The sequence below is a fragment of the Mustela nivalis genome (genome assembly GCF_964662115.1).
Source record: "Mustela nivalis genome assembly, chromosome: 8".
In the NCBI taxonomy this organism is placed as follows: domain Eukaryota; kingdom Metazoa; phylum Chordata; class Mammalia; order Carnivora; family Mustelidae; genus Mustela; species Mustela nivalis.
In genome coordinates this window covers 115,176,361-115,200,914 of record NC_139027.1, presented here as the reverse complement: position 1 = coordinate 115,200,914, position 24,554 = coordinate 115,176,361, and the positions used below count along the sequence as shown (strand labels likewise).

The following is a 24,554-nucleotide window of genomic DNA, read 5'->3' as shown; positions in this document are numbered from 1 at the left end:
TATTAAGGGTTGGGTACATGCTATTATAAACATGGAGGGGCTGGAGCGCTTGGCTACAAGCTTACAAGGCAGATGCAGATCCTACAGCCTCCCCTCCCAGCCTCCGTTGTCCTGTGCACTGAGTCACTGGCGGGTGGGAAAGGAGGCACACCCACTGGGGCAGCTGTGCAGGGTGAGGGTTGGGGTGCCTCTCCGGCAGCCAGATGGATTGGCGAATATCTTCATGGGTGTTTTTTTCCAGGCAGCCATCTCTGGAACCCCAGGAGCCACTTCCATTCCTGTGCTCTGCAAGAGACAAAGGCTAGCTCCTGGGGAGGTACCCCCAAACTGTCAGCTGGTAGGTTCTCGACCCTGCTTTGGCTGCTACAGCCTTGCTTTGTAGGTGGCTTCAGTGACCTCTACCTTGAGTGACCTGTCCCTTTCCCTCTAAACTTTTCCTTAAAATTTTATTTATTTATTTGACAGAGAGAAACGGTGAGAGAGGGAACACAAGAAGCAGGGGGAGTGGGAGAGGGGGAAGGGCCCAATCCCAGGACCCTGGGATCATGACCTGGGCTGAAGGCAGACACTTACCGACCCAGGTGTCCCTAAACATCTTTTCAACCCTCACTCTGAACCCAACAGCCTGCACCCTGAAACTAGGAGAGGTCCCTACCCAAGCTGTCTGGACCACTCCTTGTCACCCTTGCTCTTAGCCAGCCCTCTGTGCTCTCCCTTCCTCTCAGATACCCGGGTCAGTAAACAGTTCATACACCAGTATAGTTTTAATGTGTGACTTTCCCAGGGTAGCTTTGGAAAAGATTATCTCAAGAAAGCAATGTATAGTCCCAAAGGATACTACTTTGCTGGTGGAATTTCAAACAGTGACCAGCCATGTGGGAGACACCTTTCGGTAAGGTACGTAGGAATCATTCAGGGACCTACGAGGCACTTTTCACCTGATGCTGCCCAGGAGCCCTAATCTGGCCTGAAACAGCAGGCCTGTTTGGGCTCTTGTCAACCAAAGGCCTCTAAAATGCCAACTTCAAGCAGGGTTGGGAATTGGCCAGAGTAATGAGGCCTGTGGCCGGGAGATGTCTTGGGATAGTTGATACAATGTTTCCGATTTCAGAAATCCTGGGTTTGGAGTATGGCTTTCAGCCGCAGGAGGGGGTGCATAGGAGGGTGATACAGATAGGTTACCCCCATCACCATGACCTGGACCATATGGAGGCCGGAACCCCAGGAAGGGAGAGAGGACGTCTGCCCCCAGTGTGAGGCCCAGCCACCTATCCTTGGAGGCTTGGGAGAACACACTTCACCTCAGGGAAAAGGCTGGGGTGGGGCCAGAGGCCCAGCGCCGTCCCAAGTCCCAGTGGGTTAGGGCGGACTCAGTCAGAGTACCCTCTTCACCTTCTCTCTCCCGCTGAAACATTTTCCTCAAAACCCAAGAGCCACCACAGCTTTTCTCCCCGTGAGAAACATGGACCTTGTTTGATGACCTACCAAAGCCAGACCAGTGCTGTGCCCTCACCCTATTTTCCTTGCTGGATACACTCAGATTTCATCTGATTTAGGGGGAATTTCTGGTAAGAGATCAAGAAGATGGCCCTTAGCCTCCTGGGCTTTGGGTTATTCACAGATTCTTTCAAGAAACATTGTTTATTATGAAAAACTTTCACATACAAAATAGAACATAAGAAAATGTATATCAGAAATAAATGTCAGAGAAAATAGAATGAGAACACGCCCCCCACCCCCAGCCCATGCCCATCATCCAGCTTCAACAATTATGGACTGATAGCCAGTCTTGTTCATTCCTGCCTGATTTCCCCATTTTATGTACTGGTTCCTTTTATTACTCAGAGACTGAGGAGTGCAGAAAACCAAGGGGCGAGGCACACTTGGCTGGGAGAATATATATATATATTTAATTTACCATCATACGCCATTTATTCCTTCCTTGTTTAAGAACAGGCAAAACTGGGGCAACTGGGTGGCTCAGTGGGTTAAGCCTCTGCTTTTGGCTCGGGTCATGGTCTCAGGGTCCTGGGATCAAGCCCCGGGTCGGGCTCTCTGTTCAGCGGGGAGCCTGCTGCCCCCTCTCTCTGCCTGCCTCTCTGCCTACTTGTGATCTCTGTCTGTCAAATAAATTAAAAAAATCTTAAAAAAAAAAAAAACAAGCAAAACTATGCTGTCAAATGAAGAAGGAGTGGAGCTATCAGCTGGGAGAATTTTTGATAAAGGCCTTCTGTTTCCTGCCGAGGCAGCATTAGGCATTCCCTTCTTAGTTGCTTGGTCTCTGTGGGGGAAATCCCATGTGAAGCAGTTCAAAGAGTGAGCAGCATTGGGTTCCCATCTTAGTGAGAGGAGACCAAAGGGGCTGCCTCCATGGACAAGGTCCTTGGAGGGGTCCTTGGAGGGGTCTGGCTACGCTCCTGTCCCAGAGAGGCGACATCTGGGTATGTCCAGTGGCAGCTTGCCATTGCATCGGGGGCCTCTGCCAGGCTCTGATAGAACCCTTCCAGGAGGCAGAAATGACCTGTCTGGGCTAGATTCAAATTTCACAGTATGTCTCTTGCTCTTTAGGAGTCTCCTAGGAATGGAGTCATTCAGGCCTTGAGGTCACTTGCTCTCTGTAAATTGGCCTCACCTTCCCCCAGGGAAAGTAGTGTTTGGCATTCCTGATCTAATCTGTGCTAGAAGTGACTAGTCTTCATGGATGAGAATCCCATGTTTCCCCTCTGCTCACCTTTCTGTTTTCTTCCCTGTAGCCTAGGGCCATGAGGCTTACACTTGGTATCGGGCACAGTCCCCCAGCATTCCGCACTCCCGCAGTAGCTGGTGACAATGATAGTAATACCCAGGGCTGCTGCTTTCCCCATACCTTGCTGTGTGCCAGGCACTGGACTAAGCATTTTACACAGATCAACTTGCTCAGTCCTCAGCCCTAGGCAAGGGGCACCATTCTGACCCAATGTATATAGCTAGTCTGCAACACTGGGAGGGAGCAAGGACCAGAGGAGAACGTGCAAGGGAATGCTGTGACCCCAAACCCCAGACCTAGAAGTTTCCTACTCTTGCTCATGACCCATAGCTGTTTGCATGTCTGGAGCTGGGGACTCCATTTAAAACAAGATCTCACACCATCACGTTCCTGCCTGGTGTGCCAAGATCTGCCCCGTGTTGCGATAGTGTAATAATGTGCAATATTATAACTAATGGTCTGAAGGATGTTGTAACAATAGGACTGTCATCACTGTGTGTGCATGATTGGTGCCCAGGCTTAATGGCCTGAGGCTCTGAGAGGCAAGGCAGGGGCACAGGCTACAAGGCCCGGCCTCCAGAGGCCAGTTTGGTGTAGCAAACATCTATCTATCTATCTATCTATCTATCTATCTATCTATCTATCTATTTTATTTATTTATTTGACAGAGATCACAAGTAGGCAGAGAGGCAGGCAGAGAAAGACAGGCAGGCTGAGAGAGACGGGGAGGCAGGCTTCCCACTGAGCAGAGAGCCCCATGCGGGGCTCCATCCCAGAACCCTGGGATCATGACCTGAGCCGAAGGCAGAGGCTTTAACCCACTGAACCACCCAGGCAGCCCGCAAACATTACTTATTAAAGGATTCTCCGTGAGGCACCTGGCTGGCTCAGTCAGTGGAGTGTGCAACTCTTGATCTTGGGGTTGTGGATTTGAGCCCCATGTCAGGTGTAGAGATTACTTAAAAATTAAAAACATTAAGGATTCTCCAGTGCTGGATCTAAGGCCTAAAAGGAGTAAGACCCCTGCTTACCCTCCAGTGATTGAGAATGGCTCGCAAAGTGAGTTGCAATTAGGCTTTCATATCATACTTTCATGTCCTTATACAATGATTTGCACCTACTGTGCACAGAGTATTGGGAAAGGCATCAGAGACAGAATGAGAAAGCAAAGACCTCACTCTGTGGGCCCTCTTCCACTACCCATTGTTTCCAATACAATAGTGAGTTGTCTAAAGGAGTGCTCCTGAAGCAAGCTGGTGGTAGGGAGGAGGCACAAGTGTTGTTTCCATCAGTTATGTACTACTAATAATTACTGTAACCAAATCCAGGGAAACAGTAATACTTAGAGCCTATAGGGAATCAGAGGAATGCGAAGTGTAAATTTACAAAGACACCCAAGCAGAAAGGCTACAATCAAAGGGTCTGGCAAGATCACATGTCACTGAAAACAGAGCAGTTGAAACTTTCAGATGCTGGGTGGGGGAATAGAAGTTGATAAAACGTTTGCAACCTGGCAGTAGCCTACTGAAATTGACCATGGATGTAGCAATTCCATGCCTGGGTATGAACAGCACAGCAAGGAGAGCTTCTGTATACCAAGGGATGTGTGCAAGAATGTTCCTTCCTTCCTTCCTTCCTTCCTTCCTTCCTTCCTTCCTTCCTTCCTTCCTTCCTTCCTTCGTTTCTCTTTCCCTTTCTTCCTTTCCTCCTCCTCCTCCTCCTCTTCTTCTTCTTCCTCCTCCTCCTCCTCCTCTTGTTCTTCCTCCTCCTCTTGTTCTTCCTCCTCCTCCTCTTCTTCTTCTTTGTCTTCCTCTTCTTCTTTTTCTTTTTCTTCTTCTTCTTCTTCTTAGTACAAGAATGTTTCTAACTGTGATGTTTATAATAGCCCCAAACTAGAATCAGCCCAAAGGGCTCTCCAGGCTAGAATGGATATAGGAGCTGTGGTAACATCACAAAATAGAATACTGGGATATAGCAATGAGTACGAATGAAGACCTTGCTCTACACAATATGGGTAGATCTCACAGACCTGGTGTTGAGCAAGAGAAGTCAGTACACACACAAGAAGTCCTCACTGTGGGATTCTATTCCCATAAAACGTACAGAAATAAGCAAAAATGATCCATGGCATTGACGGTCAGGCTGGTTACCTTTGGGAGGGATAGAGGCAGGAAGGGACATTCTGGACGGTGGCTCTACTTCCTGATTTGGAGGAGATAGAGTATGATGTTCTGTGTCCAGACTCCTGCTGCAGATACAGAAGTACACCAAGATCACCTAAATGAGAACAAACAGAGGCTCTTCCTTCAGAGCTTGCAGAAGAGTCAGCTACTATCATCACTTGGATTTGGCAGGAAGGGACTCAAAGGCAGGGAGGGGAAAGTGTCACAGTGGGAAAGAAAGGGAAGCTCCAGGTATGTTATGATTGGAGATGGTTTACCTGGGAGGGACGCTGGAGGCTGGCTAGCTAGAGGGGGCACCTCTGTGGTTGGTTGGGGAATTTGGTTTCTCTGGTTGGTCCTGAGTTGGTAGAGATAAGGTATGGTGGGGACTGGGAAGAAGTTGCCAGACACTGAGTCCTAGTTGTACTGGGCCCACCGCTGCAGTTCTGGGGTGTATTAGCATGTGCACATGTGCATACACACAGTGATGATAGTCCTATTCTTAAAACACCCCTGAGACCACTAGTTATAATATTCGGCATTATTACAGTATCGCAACATGGGGCAGATCTTGGCACACCGGGAGGAACGTGTTGGTGTGAAGTCTCATTTTAAATGGGGTTAAATTGTGGTTTGGCTTTCCAGGCTGGTTACTGCAGAGATTTGGGGTCAGAGTTCTAGTGTCATACCTGGTCTGGCCCATGTCCGTTTTTATATTCAGTCTCTCAGGGGGAAAAGTATGGGCACTGAGGGGAGCCTCCCCTGCTGGAATGGGAGGTGGGTTGTCACATACATATTTCCTCCAGCCCCCTCTCCCTCCCCATGGCCTGGGGGCCTGCCTGTGAGGGTGAGACCCCCTGCTCCAAGTCTTTGCTGAGCTATCACACCCACCAAGTGTCTTTTTCCTTTAGGCCTGGCGTAAAGCCCAGCTGCGATTGGAAGGCTTCTTTGGTCAGACCTCTCTCATTTATTAGGCTTTCTAAGTTCCCATGGCTTGCCTCAAACCCTGCAGGGTAAATTCTCATCGCCTTGCCTGTATTTTAAAAGCCTATACTGAGTATCTTTTCTTCTACATATTCAATACTGTTTCCATAAAAAAACAACAAAAACAGCATCCAAAGTACCCGCCCCCACCAAATACAACTTTTTATTTGAAGTAACACATACATACTGGAAAGCGTACTGAGAAAGGAATTAAGGAATCTGTGGCAAGAAGGGTGGAGGCGGGCAGAGAGAGCAGGGGGTGGGGGGAAGGTGAAGAAGGGGAGGAAGCCCTGGGTTCTAATTCTGGGTCCACAGCCAACTCATGGCATCCCTATCCTCCTGGACCCACAAACAGTGGGTGATGTCAAATCCTTGCTCCTCAAATCCTTCTTCTCCAAGGCTCAGTCCCATCAGCCCTTGAGTGTCCTTGGCTCGGTTGGCTGCATAGACTTCCTTCCCCTCCTGTTTTCTCTCCCCCCGTCCCCAGGTGCTGTTCCACACCATCTGAATCACTGATTTCCTAGCAATCAGACTCTCTCTTCTATTTAATCAATTCACTTGTATTTAACATCAGAAGAAAGCAAAAATCCTTTCATTATCGCATGCAGCTGGAAATCGGCTTCTTGCAGGAGGCCTGTCCAAAGGAATGGGGAAAAAGAGAAACTGGTAATTGTTGAAAGAATGACTTCTTTGCCTACTCGCTGTCACGACATCCTTAGAATTGTGGGTCCACACTACTCATGTGTAGTCGTGCTACTATTATTACTTCTAGAACTTACAATCCTTGGACATTTCCTTCATTCAGCTTGCTGTTATGAAGGTCTACGATGACCAGATGTCAGCTTGTAGTGAGGCTACTGCAGTACAGAGCTTTCAATCCGGGTGGCTCGATCAGGACCTTCCCCCTTTTCCCCACTGCCTTCACTGTCAGGAGTTTTCTGTTCTCAGGGTGTGGGGCGGCCTGCTACCTTCTGGACTTGGCTCAGTAGACTCCTTCCCACCCAGTCCAGCAGCAGCCAATCTCCCCCTTTGAATATTCACCTTCTTTATAATCTAGTCTCTTTGTTTATTTATTTATTTATTTTGAAAGATTTTATTTATTTATTTGACAGAGAGAGATCACAAGTAGGCAGAGAGGCAGGCAGAGAGAGAGAGAGGAGGAAGCAGGCTCCTCACTGAGCAGAGAGCCTGATGCGGGACTCGATCCCAGGACCCTGAGATCATCATGACCTGAGCCGAAGGCAGAGGCTTAATTAACCCACTGAGCCACCCAGGCGCCCCAGTCTCTTTATTTATTTTTTATTTAAAAGTTTTTTTGTTTGTTTAAGTAATCTCTGTACCTCACATGGGGCCCAAACTCATGAGACTGGGATGAAGAGTTGCACGCTTTTCCGACTGAGCCAGGCACAGGTGCCCTTAATCTAGTCTCTTTAAAATTTAAAAAAATATATATTTATTTGACAGAGAGATAGCAAGAGAGAGAAAGAGAGCAAGCGCACAAGCAGAGGGAGCTGCAGGCAGAGGGAAAGGGAGAAGCAGGCCCCCCGCTAAGCAAGGAGCCCGATGCAGGGCTCCATCCCAGGATGCTGGGATCATGACCCGACCTGAAGGCAGATGTCCAACCGACTGAGCCACCCAGGTGTCCCCAAAACATCTTTTAATTACACAGGGAATACATGAAAATGTGCTTACTACAAAAAATCAAAACCCCAAACCAAGCAGTTTTTAGGATGGAGATTCTCAAACTTCAGTGTAGATACCACTCCCTTGGGGATCTTGTGAAAGGCCGCTGCTGGCACATGCAGTCACTACGTTTCTGAAGAGACTTTTTTCCTTCCAAGATTTTAGTTAAATTCAAGTTAGTTAACATACAGTGTAGTATTCGTTTCAGGAGTAGAATTTAATGATTCTATATTACCCAGTGCTCGACACAACAAGTGTGCTCCTTGATTCCCATCACCCAGTCACCCTATCCCTGGACCTACCTAACCTCCAGCCACCCTGTTTGTTTTCTATAGTTAAGAGTCTCTAGGGCGCCTGGTGGCTCAGTGGGTTAAAGCCTCTGCCTTCAGCTCAGGTCATGATCCCAGGGCCCTGGGATGGAGCCCCGCATCTGGCTCTCTGCTCAGCAGGGAGCCTGCTTCCTCCTCTCTCTGCTTGCCTCTCTGTTGACTTGTGCTCTCTGTCTGTCAAATAAATTAAAAAAAAAAAAAAGTCTCTTATGGTCTGTCTCCCTCTCTGTTTTTATCTTATTTTGTTTTTCCTTCCCTTCCCCTGTGTTCACGTGGTTTGTTTCTTAAACTCCACATAGGAGTGAAATCATACGGTATTTTTCTTTCTCTGGCTTAGTTTGCTTAGCATAATACCATCCATGTTGTTGCAAATGGCAAGATTTCATTCTTTTTGATGGGTGAGTAATATTCTATCACTTCTTTATCCATTCATCAGGCAATGGACATTGGAGCTCTTTCCATAATTTGGCTATTGTTGATAGTGCTGCCATAAACACTGGCCGGTGTGTGCCCCTTTGAAACTGTGTTTTTGTATCCTTTGGATAAATACCTAGTAGTGCAATTGCTGGGTTGTAAGGCAGTTCTATTTTTAAAATATATTTTATTTATGGGGCGCCTGGGTGGCTTAGTTGCTAAGCATCTGCCTTTGGCTCAGGTTAGGATCCCAGAGTCCTGGGATCAAGCCCCATGTTGGGCTCCCTGCTCCTCGGACAGCCTGCTTCTTCCTCTCCCACTCCCCCTGCTTATGTTCCTTCTCTTGCTGTCTGTCAAATAAATAAAATCTTTAAAATATATGTATGTGTGTGTATATGTGTATATATATATACATACACACACATATGTATACATATATAATTTATATATAAAATATATAATTTATGCATATATATATAATTTATTTATTCAGAGCACCAGTGAAGTGGAAAGGGGGAGAAGGAGAGGGAGAATCTCCAGCTGACTCTGAGCTGAAGGTGAAGCCTGACATGGGGCTTGATCTTATGACGCTGAGATCATGACCTGAGCTGAAATCAAGAGTTGGATGCTTAACTGACTGAGCCACCTAGATGCTCCTGTAGTTTTAATAATTTGAAAATTACTTTTATTTTTATTTTATTAAAAGATTTTATTTATTTATTTGACAGACAGAGATCACAAGTAGGCAGAGAGGCAGGCAGAGAGAGAGGAAGGGAAGCAGGCTTCCTGCCTAGCAGAGAGCTCGATTCAGGCCTCCATCCCAGGACCCTGGGATCATGACCTGAGCTGAAGGCAGAGGCTTTAACCCACTGAGCCACCCAGCCACCCCGAAAATTGCTTTCCATACTAGAATGCAAATGCCCTGAGGTGTTTAACATTTTGAGGAACCTCCTTACTGTTCTCCAGAGTGGTTGCACAGTTTGCATTCCCACCAAGAGTATAAGAGTGTTCTCCTTTCTCAGCATCCTTGCCAACATCTGTTGTTTCCTGAGTCATTGACTTTAGCTATTCTAATAGGTGTGAAGTGGTATCTCACTGTGGTTTTGATTTGTATTTCTCTGATGCCAAGTGATGTGAAGCATCATTCATGTGTTTGTTGGCCATTTGTATGTCTTCTTTGGGTAAGTGTTCATGTCTCCTGCCCATTTCTTAACTGGATTATTTATTTTTGGGGTGTTGAGTTTGATAAGTTTTTTTTTTATAGATTTTGGATACTAGCCCTTTCTCCAATATGTCATTTGCAAATATATTCTCCCATTTTGTAGGTTACCTTTTAGTTTTGTTGATTGTTTCCTCAGCTATGCAGAAGCTTTTTATCTTGGTGAAGTCCCAACAGTTCATTTTTCCTTTTGTTTCCCTTGCCTCCAGAGATGTGCCTATTAAGAAGTGCTATGGCTGAGGTCAAAGGGGTTGCTGCCTGTTTTCTTCTCTAGAATTTTGGTGGTTTCTTGTCTCACATTCTGGTCTTTCATCTAAGGAGACTTTTTTGAGTTAAAAACAAAGAACAGTAGTTGAAAATGTCCTTCACTCTCCTGTAAGTTTGAGAGACATCATTCTTTGCCTTTGCCTATGTACTGTGCCATTTGATAATCCTAAATTAATCCCATCTGTGGCTTGGGAGTGAGGACTCTCTGTTTATAGCAGTGGGGTGCAGGGTCTCCTAGCCTCTAGACTCTTCTATAGCTCCTCATAGTACCCCACAAAGTATTGTTACTAGGTCTTTGTTGAATTGAATTTAGTTCATACAGCGATCCAAATGATTTGGTCCTTGTTTCAGTTGATTGAGGACCCTCGACTTCTGAGTTTTTCTCCACCATGTGCAGGATGACCCACCCAAATCACTGATGAAATGGAGAACAGGGCAAATCCAGAGCCAGAGCCCCACACAGTGCCACTGAAGACCATTGGCCAACCAGCCTCATCAGTTGACCTCACCATTACTCAATCAGTATTCTACGCTCCCTATCGTCATCTACTAGTTAAGAGTATATATAACACCGGGCACCTGAGTGGCTCAGTTGCTTGAGCATCCAACTCTTGATTTCAGCTCAGGTCGTGATCTCAGGGCTGTGAGATCAAGCTCCAAGTCAGGCTCTCTGCTTGTCCCTCCCCTTCTGCTCTTCCCCCCATGCTCTCTTTCTCTCTCTCCAAGATAAAGAAATAAATTCTTTTAATAAAAGAGTACATATAACAATTCTAGTGGAGGTGTATCTGCTAATGAATGCTGCAAAAGAGAAAACAGGCCAATACTTAATAGCGTAAAACAACACATTTAGTATCTCATGGTTTCTGTGGGTTAGGATTTCAGGTGCAGGCTCACTGGGTCCTTTGGCTCAGGGTCTCTAATGTGTTGGCTGGGGCTGCAGCCATCTCAGGGCTCAACCTGGAGAGGAGGATTCACCTCCAAACTACTCTTTTTTTTTTTTTTTTTTTTTAGATTTTATTTATTTATTTGACAGAGGGAGAGATCACAAGTAGGCAGAGATGCAGGCAGAGAGAGAGAGAGAAGCAGGCTCCCCGCTGAGCAGAGAGCCCGATGCAGGGCTCGATCCCAGGACCCTGAGACCATGACCTGAGCCAAAGGCAGAGGCCCAACCCATTGAGCCACACAGGCGCCCCTCCAAACTACTCTTGTGGTTGTTTCAGGGTACAGTTCCTTCAGTTCCTTTCTGAATTGTTGCTCTGAGAGCTTCACTTCCTGTTGGCTGTTGGCTGTTGGCCAGAGGCCGCCTGCCCTCCATTCCTTGCTGCATGAGCTTCTCCGTAAAGCAGCTCCCAACATAATATCTTGCTTCATTAGAACAAGCAGGAGAAAAGAGCTAGAGAGAGAGCACAACAGAAGTCATAGTCTTTCTTAAATTAACCTTAGAAGTGATATCTCATCACTTTTGTAAATTGCACTCACAGGGCAATTTACCAGGACATGGGGACCATTGGGAGTACCACTGTAGAAGTTTTCTGCTATAGAAAGGGAAGTTGACTCAGACCTGCAACAGGACATATATATGAATTCTTTGACCCAGCAATCCCATTTCTAGTAATCTAAGCCCAAAATACACTGGCGAAAATAAACAAAGATATATGTACAAGGCTAATCATTATGGCACACTTTGTAAGTAGCAAAAGACTCAAGGGACACCAGGGTGGCTCAGTTGGTTAAGCATCTGCCTTTGATTCAGGTCATGATCTCAGGGTCATAAGATCGAGCCCCGCATCGGGGCTCCCTGCTCATCAGGGAGCCTGCTTTTCCCTCTCCCCGCTGCCCCTGCTTATGTTCTCCCTCCCTGTCTCTCTCTCTCTAATAAATAAATAAAATCTTTTAAAAGAAGGAAGAGATGGAAAATGTATAATCTTTTATTTAAGAAAAAAAGCTTTTAGTTAAGAGTTGAGTCTTGGTATCCCATGTGACTCTACTGGGAGAGGACTTTAGAAACCTGGGCCTGGTTTCATCTGGACTTTGCCTCACATAGCTTTCCCTTTGCAGATATTGGTTTGCATCCTTTCCCTGTAACAAATCTTAGCCACGAGTACTACTAAAACCAAAAGAATTTGGACTGGAACCTCTTGTCTGTTTTCATGAAAGGGTAAACCAGAGCCTGATCGCAAAAATGGTCACCTATAAAGAAAGGGCAGGAACAGAAAGGAGGGTTCAAGGACAGAAGCTAGACTTTTCTGGATGTACCTTCTTTTGTAGATTTGACTTTGGAACCATGTTACTGTTTTACATAATTATATAACAAAGTTAAATTTAAGATTTTTTTATTTTGGGGAGGCTGGCTGGCTCAGTTGGAAGAGCATGTGACTCTTGGTCTTGGGGTTGTGAGTTTGAGCCCCATGATGGATGGAAAGATTACTTAAATAAAACTTAAAAAAGAAAAAGATGTTTTGTAGCCCTAAAAAATGGGGCAAAAAGAACTCAATTGTGTATTGAATTGATGCCTGAATCACACAGAGAGGAATTATTTCAACTTTAAAGCACAACAGTTTGATTTTTCATCTGTAGTGCAATATATCCTTAAGACAAAAAAAACTGCAAGGAAATGTTAAACAGTTTTTAGTAACCATCTTGTTGGTGATAATATTGGTATTTTTATTCTGAAACTATTATCTCTAATGATAAAGCAAATAAGTAGTGAATGTTGTTAAGAACATATATATATTTTTCTCTTTATAAAAGTAGGTTTTCTATCTATATGCTAAAATGGCCTAGAAATTGAACAACCCAGTAGCAATGTGCACTCCTGGTGTCCAAATTGTGACCTCTAAACATCATTTCCTACTGATAGGAACAATTACTCCTTGGAGAAATGTCTGATTCAAGATCTGGCAGGAGATTTCTAGAGTTGAGGCTGGAACCTCTCATCATATCAGAGAACAAGAAAGCTGTGTAAGACTATCAGAGTCACCTTTAAATGATTATGGAGTCAATCTGAAGGGCTTCCATTGACCAAATGTGGCGCCAATTTGAACATCAAAAAGAAGAGTGATTCCAATGGATTGAAATTCACCAAATATGTTTTAAAATGCATGAGTTCATAATAACACTAAAAAGAAAGTCATTCATTTATTTTTATTTTTTTATTTTTTAAAGATTTTATTTATTTGACAGAGAGCGATCACAAGTAGGCAGAGAGGCAGGCAGAGAGAGAGGAGGAAGCAGGCTCCCTGCCAAGCAGAGAGCCGGATGTGAGGCTTGATCCCAAGACTTCTGGGATCATGACCTGAGCAGAAGGCAGAGGCTTAACCCACTGAGCTACCCAGGCGCCCCAAGAAAGTCATTCAATATCTGGTTATCTGATGACAAGAAAGTCATCAGATAACCATTATCTGGTTATCTGGTGACAAGAAAGTCATGTATTCTTAGTCACCTCAAGAAGACACTAGAGGGGCGCCTGGGTGGCTCAGTGGGTTAAGCCGCTGCCTTTGGCTCAGGTCATGATCTCGGGGTCCTGGGATTGAGTCCCACATCGGGCTCTCTGCTCAGCAGGGAGCCTGCTTCCTCCTCTCTCTCTCTCTCTGCCTGCCTCTCTGCCTACTTGTGATCTCTCTCTGTCAAATAAATAAATAAATAAAATCTTTAAAAAAAAAAAAAGAAAAAAATGGGGTTCCTGGCTGGCTCAGTAGAGCATGCAACTCTTGATCTTCCTTTTTTAAAAAGACTCATTTATTTATTTGAGAGAGAGAGCAGGAGCAGAGGGAAAGGGAGAGAGAGAATCTCAAGCAGGCTCCAGACCTAACTGGAGACTGACTCGGAGTTTTGATCTTACTATCCCGAGATCATAATCTGAGCCAAAAACCAAAAACTGGGTGCTCAACTGACTGAATCACCCAGGCACCCCATGCTACTCTTGATCTTGAGGTTGTGGTTTCGAGCCCCACATTGGGTATAGAGATTACTTAGAGGTAAAAAAAAAAAAAAAAAAAAAGAATCAGGGGCACCTGGATGGCACAGTTGGTTGAAAGTCTGACTCAGTTTCAGCTTGGTCATGGTCTCGGGGTCATGGGATTGAGTCCTGAACTGGGCTCTATACTCAGTGCGGAGTCTGCTTGGGACTCTCTCTGCCTCTTCCTCTGCGCCCCTTCCCCCATATGCAGGCTCTCTCTCTCAAGTGAATAAATAAATCTTTAAAAGAAATCAGTCTTGCCTTTTCTATAGAAGTTATACTTCAGGATACCAAAGAGCTGATGGATAAAGGTTCTTTATAAAAGAATTCCAATTAATTAAGTGCAGAAGAGATAAAAGAATTAGACTATCACAATTTTGCACCCCCTAATAAAATAATGGCTATATCACCATTAGGCAATGTCACCAAAAGTTGCTGAATCCAGTAGGTAAAAAGCTGATGGAGAACTTTATAATGGATGGACCAATCTGATGTTACCTGAACCAAATGACCAATCTTAACATCTCAAAAAGAGGTAATAATGCAAGTATGTAGTGAATGTTATGAACTAGGATTTTCCTGTTCTGATGAGACAAATAAGAAATAAATAGCACCACCAATGATGAATTGTTTTAAATAAAGCAAACCTGAATCTAATCAAGACTTTAAATTATGGGGTGCCTGGGTGGCTTAGTGGGTTGGGCCTCTGCCTTCAGCTGGGGTCATGGTCTTGGGGTCCTAGGATCGAGCCCTGCATCAGTCTTTCTGCTCCGCGGGGCGCCTTCTTCCTCCTCTCTCTCTCTGCCTGCCTCTCGGCCTACTTGTGATTGCTCTCTGTCAAATAAATAAATAAAACATTAGAAAAAAACCACAAAAGACTTTAAATTACAAGGATGCAGTCATCAAAATCAGAAATGTGGAAATTCTTCGGGGCAAACAATCTGGTTTCTTCAATAAATAAATTGCAAGGAAAATAAATGGAGGGAAACAGGTTAAAAAAGATTTAAGAGACAAAGCAATGAAAAGCATTATGTTGACTTTGGAAAATGAATTTGACACAATTATAAAAGATTGACAATCAGGGAAAGTTAAATAATGTGGGGTTCATGATACTTGAAGGTTTTTTTTTTTTTTTAAGATTTTATTTATTTTTTTGAGAGAGAGGGAGCATGGGGAGAGGGGAGCAGAGGAAAAGGGAGAGAGAGAATCTTAAGCATCCTATCTTAAGAATCTAAGATTAAGCATGGGGCCCAAACTCATGACCCTAAGAACAAGACCTGAGCTGAGATCAAGAGTCAGACACTTAACCGGCTGAGCCACCCCACCAGAAATGATTCTAGATGTTCTACATATATTATTTAACTTTTCCCCAAGGCCCATTACATTTATCTTTCCATTAACATTGACAATATATATTTATTTTTTCAGTTAAAATACCTTGGGAAGCAGTCTATAATATCTAAAAGTATTACAAATTCCTTTTGATGGCTGCATAGTGTTCCATTGTGGCCCAGTCATTTTTTATTCAACTGAGGTTTAGCTAGGTTAAGCAGCTTGCTGAAAATCACTCAGCTGGCGCTGGTAGGATTAGGACTAAGGTCTGGCTGACTCCAAAGCATGTATTCTAATTTAGTGTTTCCCAGACTTTAATACATATATGAATCCCCTGAGGCTTTTGCTGAAATTGCAGATAAGGTGGGTCTGGGGTGAGTCCTGAGATCCTTACAAACTACTCATCATGCAAAAGCAAGGGAAGCCTAGAAAACTTGGTCTGAGCATGGACTGCACACTGGGATCACCTGGGAAGCATTAAAAACTTAGTAAAAATATATATTGGTGTTCTCTTTCAGTGAATTAGGCCAGAGACAGGGATTATTTAAGGAAAGGACAATAAATTCTGCAATAGTCTCCATCTTCCAAAATAAGGTAGACAGTTTTCTCTTGTGCATTTGTCTCTTCAGCTGCCTGAAACATGAGGATCCTTGAGAAATGGGCTTGCCCTTATGGTAGGAAAGTTATTGTTCAAAATATTGGATCATGGGAGAAGATGGGCTTGGTTTCCATCATTACTGTTTTAAGACTCTGGTTGCAAGTAAGAGAAAACAATATAAGCTAAATTAAGAAAAAAAAGGGGTGACGGAGTCATAAGAAATATTTAAAAACATTTTAATGTTACAGGAAGGGACCCAAAGACAGGAAAGTAATCAGCCCAGGAAAGGATGGAAGTTGGCAAGACTGGGAGAACTGGCAAAGCACTCTTGTTTTTCTGGTTTGCTCTGTGCATCTGTTCATTCTTGGGTCTCTCTGCAAATCAGCTTTCTCTGTTCCTTTGCGTGCATGGAGGACGTGAAATCACACTTTGAGAACTGAGTCCCTGTTCCAAGGTGTTGGGTTATGGATGCAAACATGGCTATTGGAGCCTAATCTACAGGTAGGTAGGGGGATTTCTGGGTGAAGAGGGAATGGTTGTGAGGTGGCAGGTATGAAACATTGTCTACTGCAAAGATGTTAGGATTTTAAAGAATCCTGAAGTTGTTATTGCCACTGTAATGATTTATTAACACATTGTGTGTGTGTGTGTGTGTGTGTGTGTGTATCTGTGTATTACACTGTGAAAGGCGCTGTGGGGGATATGAAGGTGCAAGCTTTTATTCTAATAGCTCTCAAAGTCTAGTTGGAGATTATAAAACATGTATATCAAGAATGTTAACACAAGGAAGTATGTGATACATGTCATTAAGAGTGACGTATTTTATTTTATTTTATATTTAAAGATTTTATTTATTTATTTTACAGAGAGAGATCACAAGTAGGCAGAGAGGCAGGCAGAGAGAGAGAGAGGAGGAAGCAGGCTCCCTGCTGAGCAGAGAGCCCGATGCGGGACTCGATCCCAGGACCCTGAGATCATGACCTGAGCCGAAGGCAGCGGCCTAACCCACTGAGCCACCCAGGCGCCCCAAGAGTGACGTATTTTAAAAGATTAGAAGGTTCATAGCTAAGTGTGGTAATCTGTGAGGACTTTAAGGAGGAGGTATCTTTTGGGATAAACTATGGAAATTGGGTTGAATTTTGATTAAGCAGAAATGGGGTGGGAGGAATTTCATATAGAGCTGAAGGATGAAGTTTACAGCTGGGTAAGAGTCAAGTCTGTCTGGAGAGCTGGGAGATTCCTTTTGCTAGAACATACTACGCAAGTGTATGGGAAGTAATGACGAAAAGTGGAAAGATGCTAAATGTGGGACTCCTTGTATATTAAGTGTTTTTTAAAATTTTATTTATTTGACAGAGAGAGATCACAAGTAGGCAGAGAGGGAAGGCAGAGAGAGAGGGGTGGGGAAGCAGGCTCCCCGCTGAGCAGAGAGCCCGATGTGGGCTCTCCCAGAACCCTGGGATCAAGACCTGAGAACCCTGGGATCAAGACCTGAGCCGAAGGCAGAGGCTTTAACCCCCTGAGCCACCCAGTCACCCCTATAGTAAGTGTTTTGAATTTAGTTCTGTAGGTGAAACCTTTTTCTTTTTTCTTTCTTTCTTTTCTTTCTTTCTTTCTAGTGACCTGAGATCAACTCCTGACTGAGATCAAGAGTCAGAAGCTAAACCTAACTAGCCACCCAGGTGCCCTTCATCAAGACCTTTTAGAGGGGAGATTATACCAGCACCTGGGAGCATGGGCCTGGAAAGTAAACCAGAAGCAGAACAAGTATTTAGGAGGCAACCAAAATAAAGTGCTCCCACAGGGCTCTTTTTGTCTAATTTGATAGCTACTAGACACTTGTGGCTATTGATAATTTTTTAAAAGTTTATTTATTTATTTTAATAATCTCTATACCTAATTTGAAGCTCAAACTCAAAACCCAGAGAGCAAGAGTTTCGGGCTTTTCAGACTGCGCCAGCCAGGCACCCCACTGATCACTTCTAATGTGACTAGTGCCGTATGCTGAAATAATAATGTTTTGGAAATATTGGGTTAAATATGCTAACAAAATAATTTCACCCATTTCTTTTTACTTTTAAAGATGTGGCTACTAGAAAATTTAAATTACCCATGTGATTTGTATGTATTTCTGGTGAATAGTGCTGGACTCAAGAAAAGGGCACATGAGAGTGAAGAATCATGTTGCCCAGAGGAACAGAAATGGCAGTGCCATTAAGAGAACTGAGGAAAGGGAAGCTGTTGAAGAGGAAAGAGGACAAACTTGTTTTCAGAAAGCAGATGCTTTTACAAAGGTAAGTTTCCCCTTATCTGCAAGGGATATGTTCCAAGATCCCCAGTAGGTGCCTGCAACCACAGAGTACCAAACCTTATATATACCTGTTTTTCCTGTTAAAACACAACTGTGATAAAATTTAATTTATAATTTAGGCACAGTAAGAGATTAACTACAGTAATCACAAGAAGGAACAAGTATAATAGTCTATTGTAATAAGAGTTTTATCAATGTTATCTCTTATTGGACTGTATCCATCCTTCTTCTTGTAATGATATGAGACAATAAAATACCAATGTGATGAGACGAAGTGAGGGCAACGATGTAGGTGTTGTTATGTAGCCACTGGCTACTGGTGACCTTCTGACAGTATTTCAGAAGAAGGATCATCTACTTCAAGACTGGCTGACCACAGGTAAATGAAGCCTGGGAAAGCGAAGCTTCAGATGGCGGGGGGTGGGAGAGAAGGAGGTCTACTGCAGGTTTATTTGGGGATGAAGATAATCTTAGCCATCAAGCTGGATCACCTGGGTAGCTCAGTTGGTTAAGCGGTCGACATTTGATTTAGGCTCAGATCATGATCTCAGGGTCATGAGATGGAGTCCTGTGTAGGGCTCTGTGCTGGGCATAGAACCTGTTTAAGATTCTCCTTCCCTCTTCCTCTCCCCCTTTCAAAAATAAATAAATAGGCCATTAAGCTTTCAAAATGGAAAGAACTAGATCTTCATTGCTTTTACTATAACAGAGATGTGAGTGATTTTTATATCCAGAGATGAATTTCCCAAAGTGTGTCCAAGGAAGAGATTCTGTGAAAAAAGGATTCCATGGACAATTACATTTGGAAAATACATAGCTGAGTCTCCTCTTGGAGATATGCACATGCATATATAATGTCTAGGGACTTAGTAACTTCCTGTCTATTCTATCCTATCTTGTCCTTTGAAAGAGATAATAGGCAAGGTTCCCCCCAAGTCTCCACACCATTATATTCTGGAAAAAAAGACCATGTACTTGAAAGGGGACTGATTCCATGGTTTTCATTTCCCTGGCACCAATACAGTGAAAGGAGAAAGAAGTTGGTCTATAAAAGTCTGTGGCTTGACACTCTTGTGATACTTTCAATTTTTTATTCCCCAGTGATGCTCTATTTTAGCTGCAAGAAAACTCAATAGAAACTCAGGGAGGGTGTTTCCCCGGGCTGTTAGATAGTAGTAAGAGACGAGGAAGTGAATCTTCTATCATCTGGGGGCCAGAGGGCAGACTGTGGGCCCTAACGTGGCCTCCAATGACTCTCTCCTTCCTGGTATTCACATTCTTGGGTAATATCAACCCAGTCTGAATTAGTCTCATCTGTGTAATAATAGGATATTGGATACTGCAATAGGATATTGCAGCCATGATGGGTGTAGGACTTTCCAGGCTCGATCTTAAAGGATATTGTAATTTCTGCATGTTTTCCCTCGAATCACTAGCTTCGGGAGAAGCCAGCTGTCATGTTGGGAGGACACTCAAGCAACCCTATGAAGAGGCCCACCCATGTTGTGGGAGCTGAGGTTTCCTGCCAAAAGCTAGTACCAGCTTGCCAGTCATGTGAATAAGCCATCTTGGAAGTGGATCCTTCAGACCATATGCCCTCAAATGACTGCAACTTTATGAAAGAGCCAGAACCATCCAGCTAAATCACGCCCAAATTCTTGACCCACAGACACTGAGATAATAAATATTTATTACTCAGCCACTAAGTTTTGGGGTTATTTCTGACCTAGCAAAAGGCAACTAATATGGTAGATGTCTATTCTGTGTGATGTTTTGTCACGGAAATGGCTCTAGATTTGCAAATTATTACTTTAGAATTTGGTTAGTTCCTATAAAACATTATGCTTACCATGACCTCTGGTGTATATACCAGAACATAGCCACCTCCAGCCCTGAGGTGTGTATTCCAGAAAACTTGTCTTCTCTGGTGTGTATACCAGAAAACTGGTTTCTCCCCAGGGTAAATTATTGAGAGAAGTGATTAAAAAAAAATTGATACTCTCCCTTTAAACTCTTATAATACCCAGAGAGAAAGAAAATCTCTTAATCGCTCCTTTTATTTGACGTTTTGGAAAAAAAGAAAAAACCTTGATCCACGAAAAATCTTCAATTTCTTTTCTTTTCCTTAAAATACATGTTTTATTTAAGTAAAACACACATACAGAAAAGTGCACGAAACACGTGAACATCTTAAAGACACATTGCAAAGTGAACACACCCATGTAGCCACCACCCAGACCAGAGAAACTGAACACTCCCTGTCCTACAGACATCTATCTGTTGCCCTGTCATCATGACTCTCTTCCCCTTCCCCCCACAAAACCCCATCATCCTGATTTCTAATCATTTATTAATATTGAACTTCATATAAATCATACAGTATGTATTCTTTCATGTCTGTTTTATTTTGCTCAGTGTATTTGTATTTTTCATTTAGGATTATAAACATCTTGCCTAATTGCCATTCATCCGTTATTTTTATAAACTTTAGAGATAGCCACAAACTGTAAGTTCATACTACAGAGTGAGGACACATATATTTATTTAGATATAAATATCTAAATATAGATATATAAATATTTATATATTTATTTAGAGGACAAAAACCCTTCTAAGAATTTATTGGAATTTTACTGAATCTGTACCTTGTGGTTACTGTAAGGCAGAGAGTAGCTGAACTTCTCAGGAATCCAGGCTCTGTCATTTTTTAAGCTGTGTGTCTCCAGTTAAGTTGCCTCATCATCCCAGTGTCGCTTAGAGGATTAAATGACATGTAAAGGCACTCTCTACACTGTAAAAAACAAACAAACAAAAAACAAACTACACAGGTATTTCAGGTGTTGTTTTGCTACTGGGGTTTATCTTGGGAGTCTTGGATGATGATGATGATGATTTCTGATTCTTCAGGATGACCTATCAGAACTCACAGCCTAGGATGAACGCTCCCTCGGGTCAAGGAGGACCACATTGGTGAGGGGTAGAAAGAAAGATGGGCCACACTGGGTGCTGAGATTTAGTATATGTGCTGCCGAAGCGAGCACTGGGTGCTGAGATTTAGAAGACTAGCTACAGGTGTTCTTGGTTCTTGTAGGATTCATCTGGGGTGGCTTCTTGCAGGAGTTGCAATTTCCAGAGTTTGGATATAGGATTTCCAGAGTTATTCCTGCAGTGAGGGGAAGCTAGTTTGGAATAAGCGGTTAATTTTCTTCAACGAGCAAAAAAGCTCATCTTTCTTTTCAGCCGGCTACTAGCAGTCATTACGGGAAAGGTGAAGAAAATGAGGGCTATCACCCAAGGGACATTACAGTGTCCTGAGGGAGGCACTTAACCAATAAGTGGCAAGCAAGAAAAACACAGTCTCGCTAAACTTGATGGAGTGAGGGAGTACCCTGAGGATACAGAACAAGGCAGCATCATCTCAGGCTGGGGTAACCTTGGGAGAAGGGTTGGTTGGTAGGGCCTTTGGTTGCAGTAAGTGGTATCTCAGGCTGGAGGTGACTATGTTCCCGCCTCCACCCCCGAAAAGGGAAGAGGATGATTAACGCGCGCGCACGCGCACGCACACACCCCTACCAGGCTTCAAAGCAGCCACCAAATCCTTCTATGTCCCTCCAGTGCGCGGCACAGAAAAGAAGTCCAGACTGTCCTTCAAAACGCCAACCCTACTCCCCGGCTCCCACACCCCCTCCTTCAGCACAGGCGGGTGGCGAAGGGTTTATAACCCACCTCTTTCTCCAGTTGCCATGGAGACCAGCCCCAGTCCTTTCATTCCTTCTGGTACCGGGAACATTTCTCCAACGCAGACAGAATGGAGGGGGCTTCGCCCAAACACGCCCGTGGCTGTGCTGGGAGAGAGAGTGGTGGTAAAAAACATAGCGCGGAGGAGCTGGCGGCCTCGAGGGCAGCGGCGGAACCAGGCCGAGGGACAAAGGCTAAGGTCAGCCGCGGTCCAAGTCCTTCTCTTTGCCAAAGTCTGGCGGCCAGACGCTGGGGGGCCCACTGTTGGGCTGGAGGAGGGTGCGGGCCGGGAGAGACCGGACGCAGCAGCGGGGCGGGACGCTGGGGCTGGGGAACGGACCCGTCCACCTGTGCGGGCGGGTGCGCTGGACCCTCCACCCACACGTCCATTGGGCGGTGCCGCCATCACTCTCGCCTCAGCAACACCGCCTTCCCCGCGGCCCAGCCCGGGTCCCCTCCCCCGCCACTCTCCGCCCCGCCCCGCCCCGTCCTGGGAGCCTTTCATTGGGCGGAGGCACTGTCGATCCTCCTTGAGTGAGGGAGACGATTGGACGCGAGGCCTTCGGGACGCCTCCAGCCTATTTGGATTGGTTTGCTGCGCGCTGGCGCAACGGAAGAGGCGGCCGGCGGAGGGTGCGCTTCTGCTTGGGTTGGACTGCCGCGGAGGAGGCGACCAGGGACCCGGCGCTGGGGGGCTGGCTCGGGCGGCAGCGGTGGCTGCTGCGGATGGGAGCGGGCGGGCTCGGCGTGCCCATGGAACGCCACGGCAGAGCGGCCGACACCTCCGCCTCTTCGGCAGGGGAGCCGGCGCCCGAAGGGCCTGATGGGCGGCGGCGGGAGCTGCTGCGGCGCCGGGCAAGCAGCGCCTCGGAGCCCCCAGTCGGGGCCTCGGCTTCGGCGGAGGGCGTCAGACGAAGCCGGCCCGGCTCCTACAGCGGCGCCCCCTCGGTCTCCCGCCAGCGCGTCGAAAGCCTTAGGAAGAAGCGGCAGCGTAAGTGCCGGGCGGGTCGTCCTCGCGGCTCGCCCTGCCCCCTTCCGGCCCGGCCGCCGTTTTTCCCGCGCGCTCGCGCGGGGACAGTGCCCTCGCACGGTGGTCCCAGGTTGGTGCATGGGCTGGCAGCCGACTGGAGGCCTCGGGTCCAAGCTCTGACGATCGGGGTTCGGCCCCCGCCCAACCCTCTCGCGCAGTGGACCGCGCTTCCCGGTTGGGGGATTGGAGGGTCTTTACCCAGGACCCTTTCTCCCTTATTTTAGCTCCTTGGGTATTTCTTTGCCCGCAAGTCACGTGATTTTATCTTCAAGAAGGCTTCTTTTGACTCTCTTCCACCGCCGCCCCTCCCCCTAAATCCTCTGAATCGCCAGTGTCTGCCTGTCCTGGGTTTCCAGAGAGCTGTCCAAGACGTCAGATCTCTTTAATCTGAAGATTTCGGGCTTCCTGGGAAATGGTTAACGGGCCCTTGAGTTGCTGCAGGCCTAAAATTGGATTCCGTGCTCCGTGCACTTAAGCTTTGGCTGCTTTTCTTCCCGTGAGAATTCGGGTCATCTCTCACCCAGATATCTCTTCTGTTTTCTTTGCATCTGTTTGCTGATACGATTCAGGACTAGCATTCTGGGCATGAAGGCTTTTTCTTTTGAGGGAATCTCGCCTTGGCAGTTGCATATGCTTTTTCCGGGGAATCGGTTTCTCCATTTTATTATCAGGCTGCTTTTTCTGCGTGATAACCTAGTACAGATCCCCCCTCCCCCTCTTTTTTTTTTTTTTTTTTTAAGATTTTATTTATTTATTTTACAGAGAGAGAGATCACAAGTAGGCAGAGAGGCAGGCAGAGAGAGAAGGGGAAGCAGGCTCCCTGCTGAGCAGAGAGTCCGATGCGGGACTTGATCCCAAGACCCTGAGATCATGACCTGAGCTGAAGGCAGCGGCTTAACCCACTGAGCCACCCAGGCGCCCCCTCTCTTTTTTTTTTTTTTTAACAGGTCTTCAGTTCAGGTCCTCTGGCAGCCATTGCTACTGTTGAAAGTATCCACTGTCTTAATACTCTGATAAGAGCTTTATCATATAGTAACACTTTACATGTGGTTAGATTCCCCGCCCCGCGCTAAATTTTCTCTTTCAGTCGGCTTGTTTTAAGATTATTTATTTATTTATTTGAAGAGGGGGCACAAGTAGGCAGAGTGGCAGGCAGAGGAAGAGGGAGAAGCAGGCTCCCCACTGAGCGGGGAGTCTGATGCGGGACTTGATCCCAGGACTCCTGGGATCATGAGCCGAAGGCAGTCACTTAACCAACTGAGCCACCCAGGCGCCCCAGTCAGCTTTGTAAATGCATATTATGAGAGTGAGGGAAAGTGGCAGGGTGAGTTTGAGGTCTTTACTGGATGCCTTAGTCCACCTGGTTTGCTTTACCTTTATCTTCTGTGATTTGGATGATTAAATATTAAATGTAGCCCTCTTTTGCTGTGAAAAGTTTGGGAGTCTCAGTTATTTTGTCGTTTTCTATCTTCTTGAAAGAAATTTGAAAACAGCTTAACTGCTCTCAACCTATACCATTTCTAGAGCCAGTTACTTGGTTTGTATCTTATTTGAGAAGCATCTGATTTTTAAGCATTGCACAATGTTAGGTCCTTACTGGTTTCCTACTACATCGTTACAGATGGATGTAAATTCCAGGGATTCAGCAAATAAGAATTCCAGCCATGGAGCCAACCGTTTTTAGACCATTGGCCATAAGGATCTAAATAATAAGTATTGTATTTTGGGTGTTTGCAAGGGTCAGGCACTCTTAAAATTTTTAGGCATTCTTCCGAAAGCTTTA

General features: G+C 45.2%; 2 protein-coding genes and 1 long non-coding RNA gene across 4 annotated transcripts in view; 2 read left to right on the top strand and 1 right to left on the bottom strand.

The window, feature by feature from the left end:
• MAVS (mitochondrial antiviral signaling protein) overlaps positions 1–13,807 on the top strand; it is a 52,915-nt gene extending 39,108 nt beyond the window's left edge. Inside the window, exons 8-11 of the mRNA XM_082744490.1 lie at positions 242–337; positions 785–897; positions 4,988–5,916; positions 11,618–13,807. Of these exons, the coding sequence (XP_082600616.1) occupies positions 242–337; positions 785–897; positions 4,988–5,027 (249 nt within the window). The 3' untranslated portion in view covers positions 5,028–5,916; positions 11,618–13,807. The remainder of the gene's footprint in view (positions 1–241; positions 338–784; positions 898–4,987; positions 5,917–11,617) is intronic.
• On the bottom strand, positions 10,254–22,258 carry LOC309871472. 2 transcript variants are annotated; one of them, XR_014315300.1, is made up of 3 exons: positions 21,730–22,258; positions 20,649–20,794; positions 10,254–11,197 (listed from the first exon to the last, which is right to left on the bottom strand). It is a non-coding gene; the product is annotated as an uncharacterized lncRNA (long non-coding RNA). The 2 variants fall into 2 exon arrangements; XR_014315301.1 differs by lacking the exon at positions 10,254–11,197 and having other exon boundaries at positions 20,388–20,794.
• A 77-nt stretch (positions 22,259–22,335) lies between these two features.
• Positions 22,336–24,554, top strand: part of PANK2 (pantothenate kinase 2) — a 43,238-nt gene continuing 41,019 nt past the window's right edge. Inside the window, exon 1 of the mRNA XM_082744501.1 lies at positions 22,336–22,732. Within this exon, the coding sequence (XP_082600627.1) occupies positions 22,468–22,732 (265 nt within the window). The 5' untranslated portion in view covers positions 22,336–22,467. The remainder of the gene's footprint in view (positions 22,733–24,554) is intronic.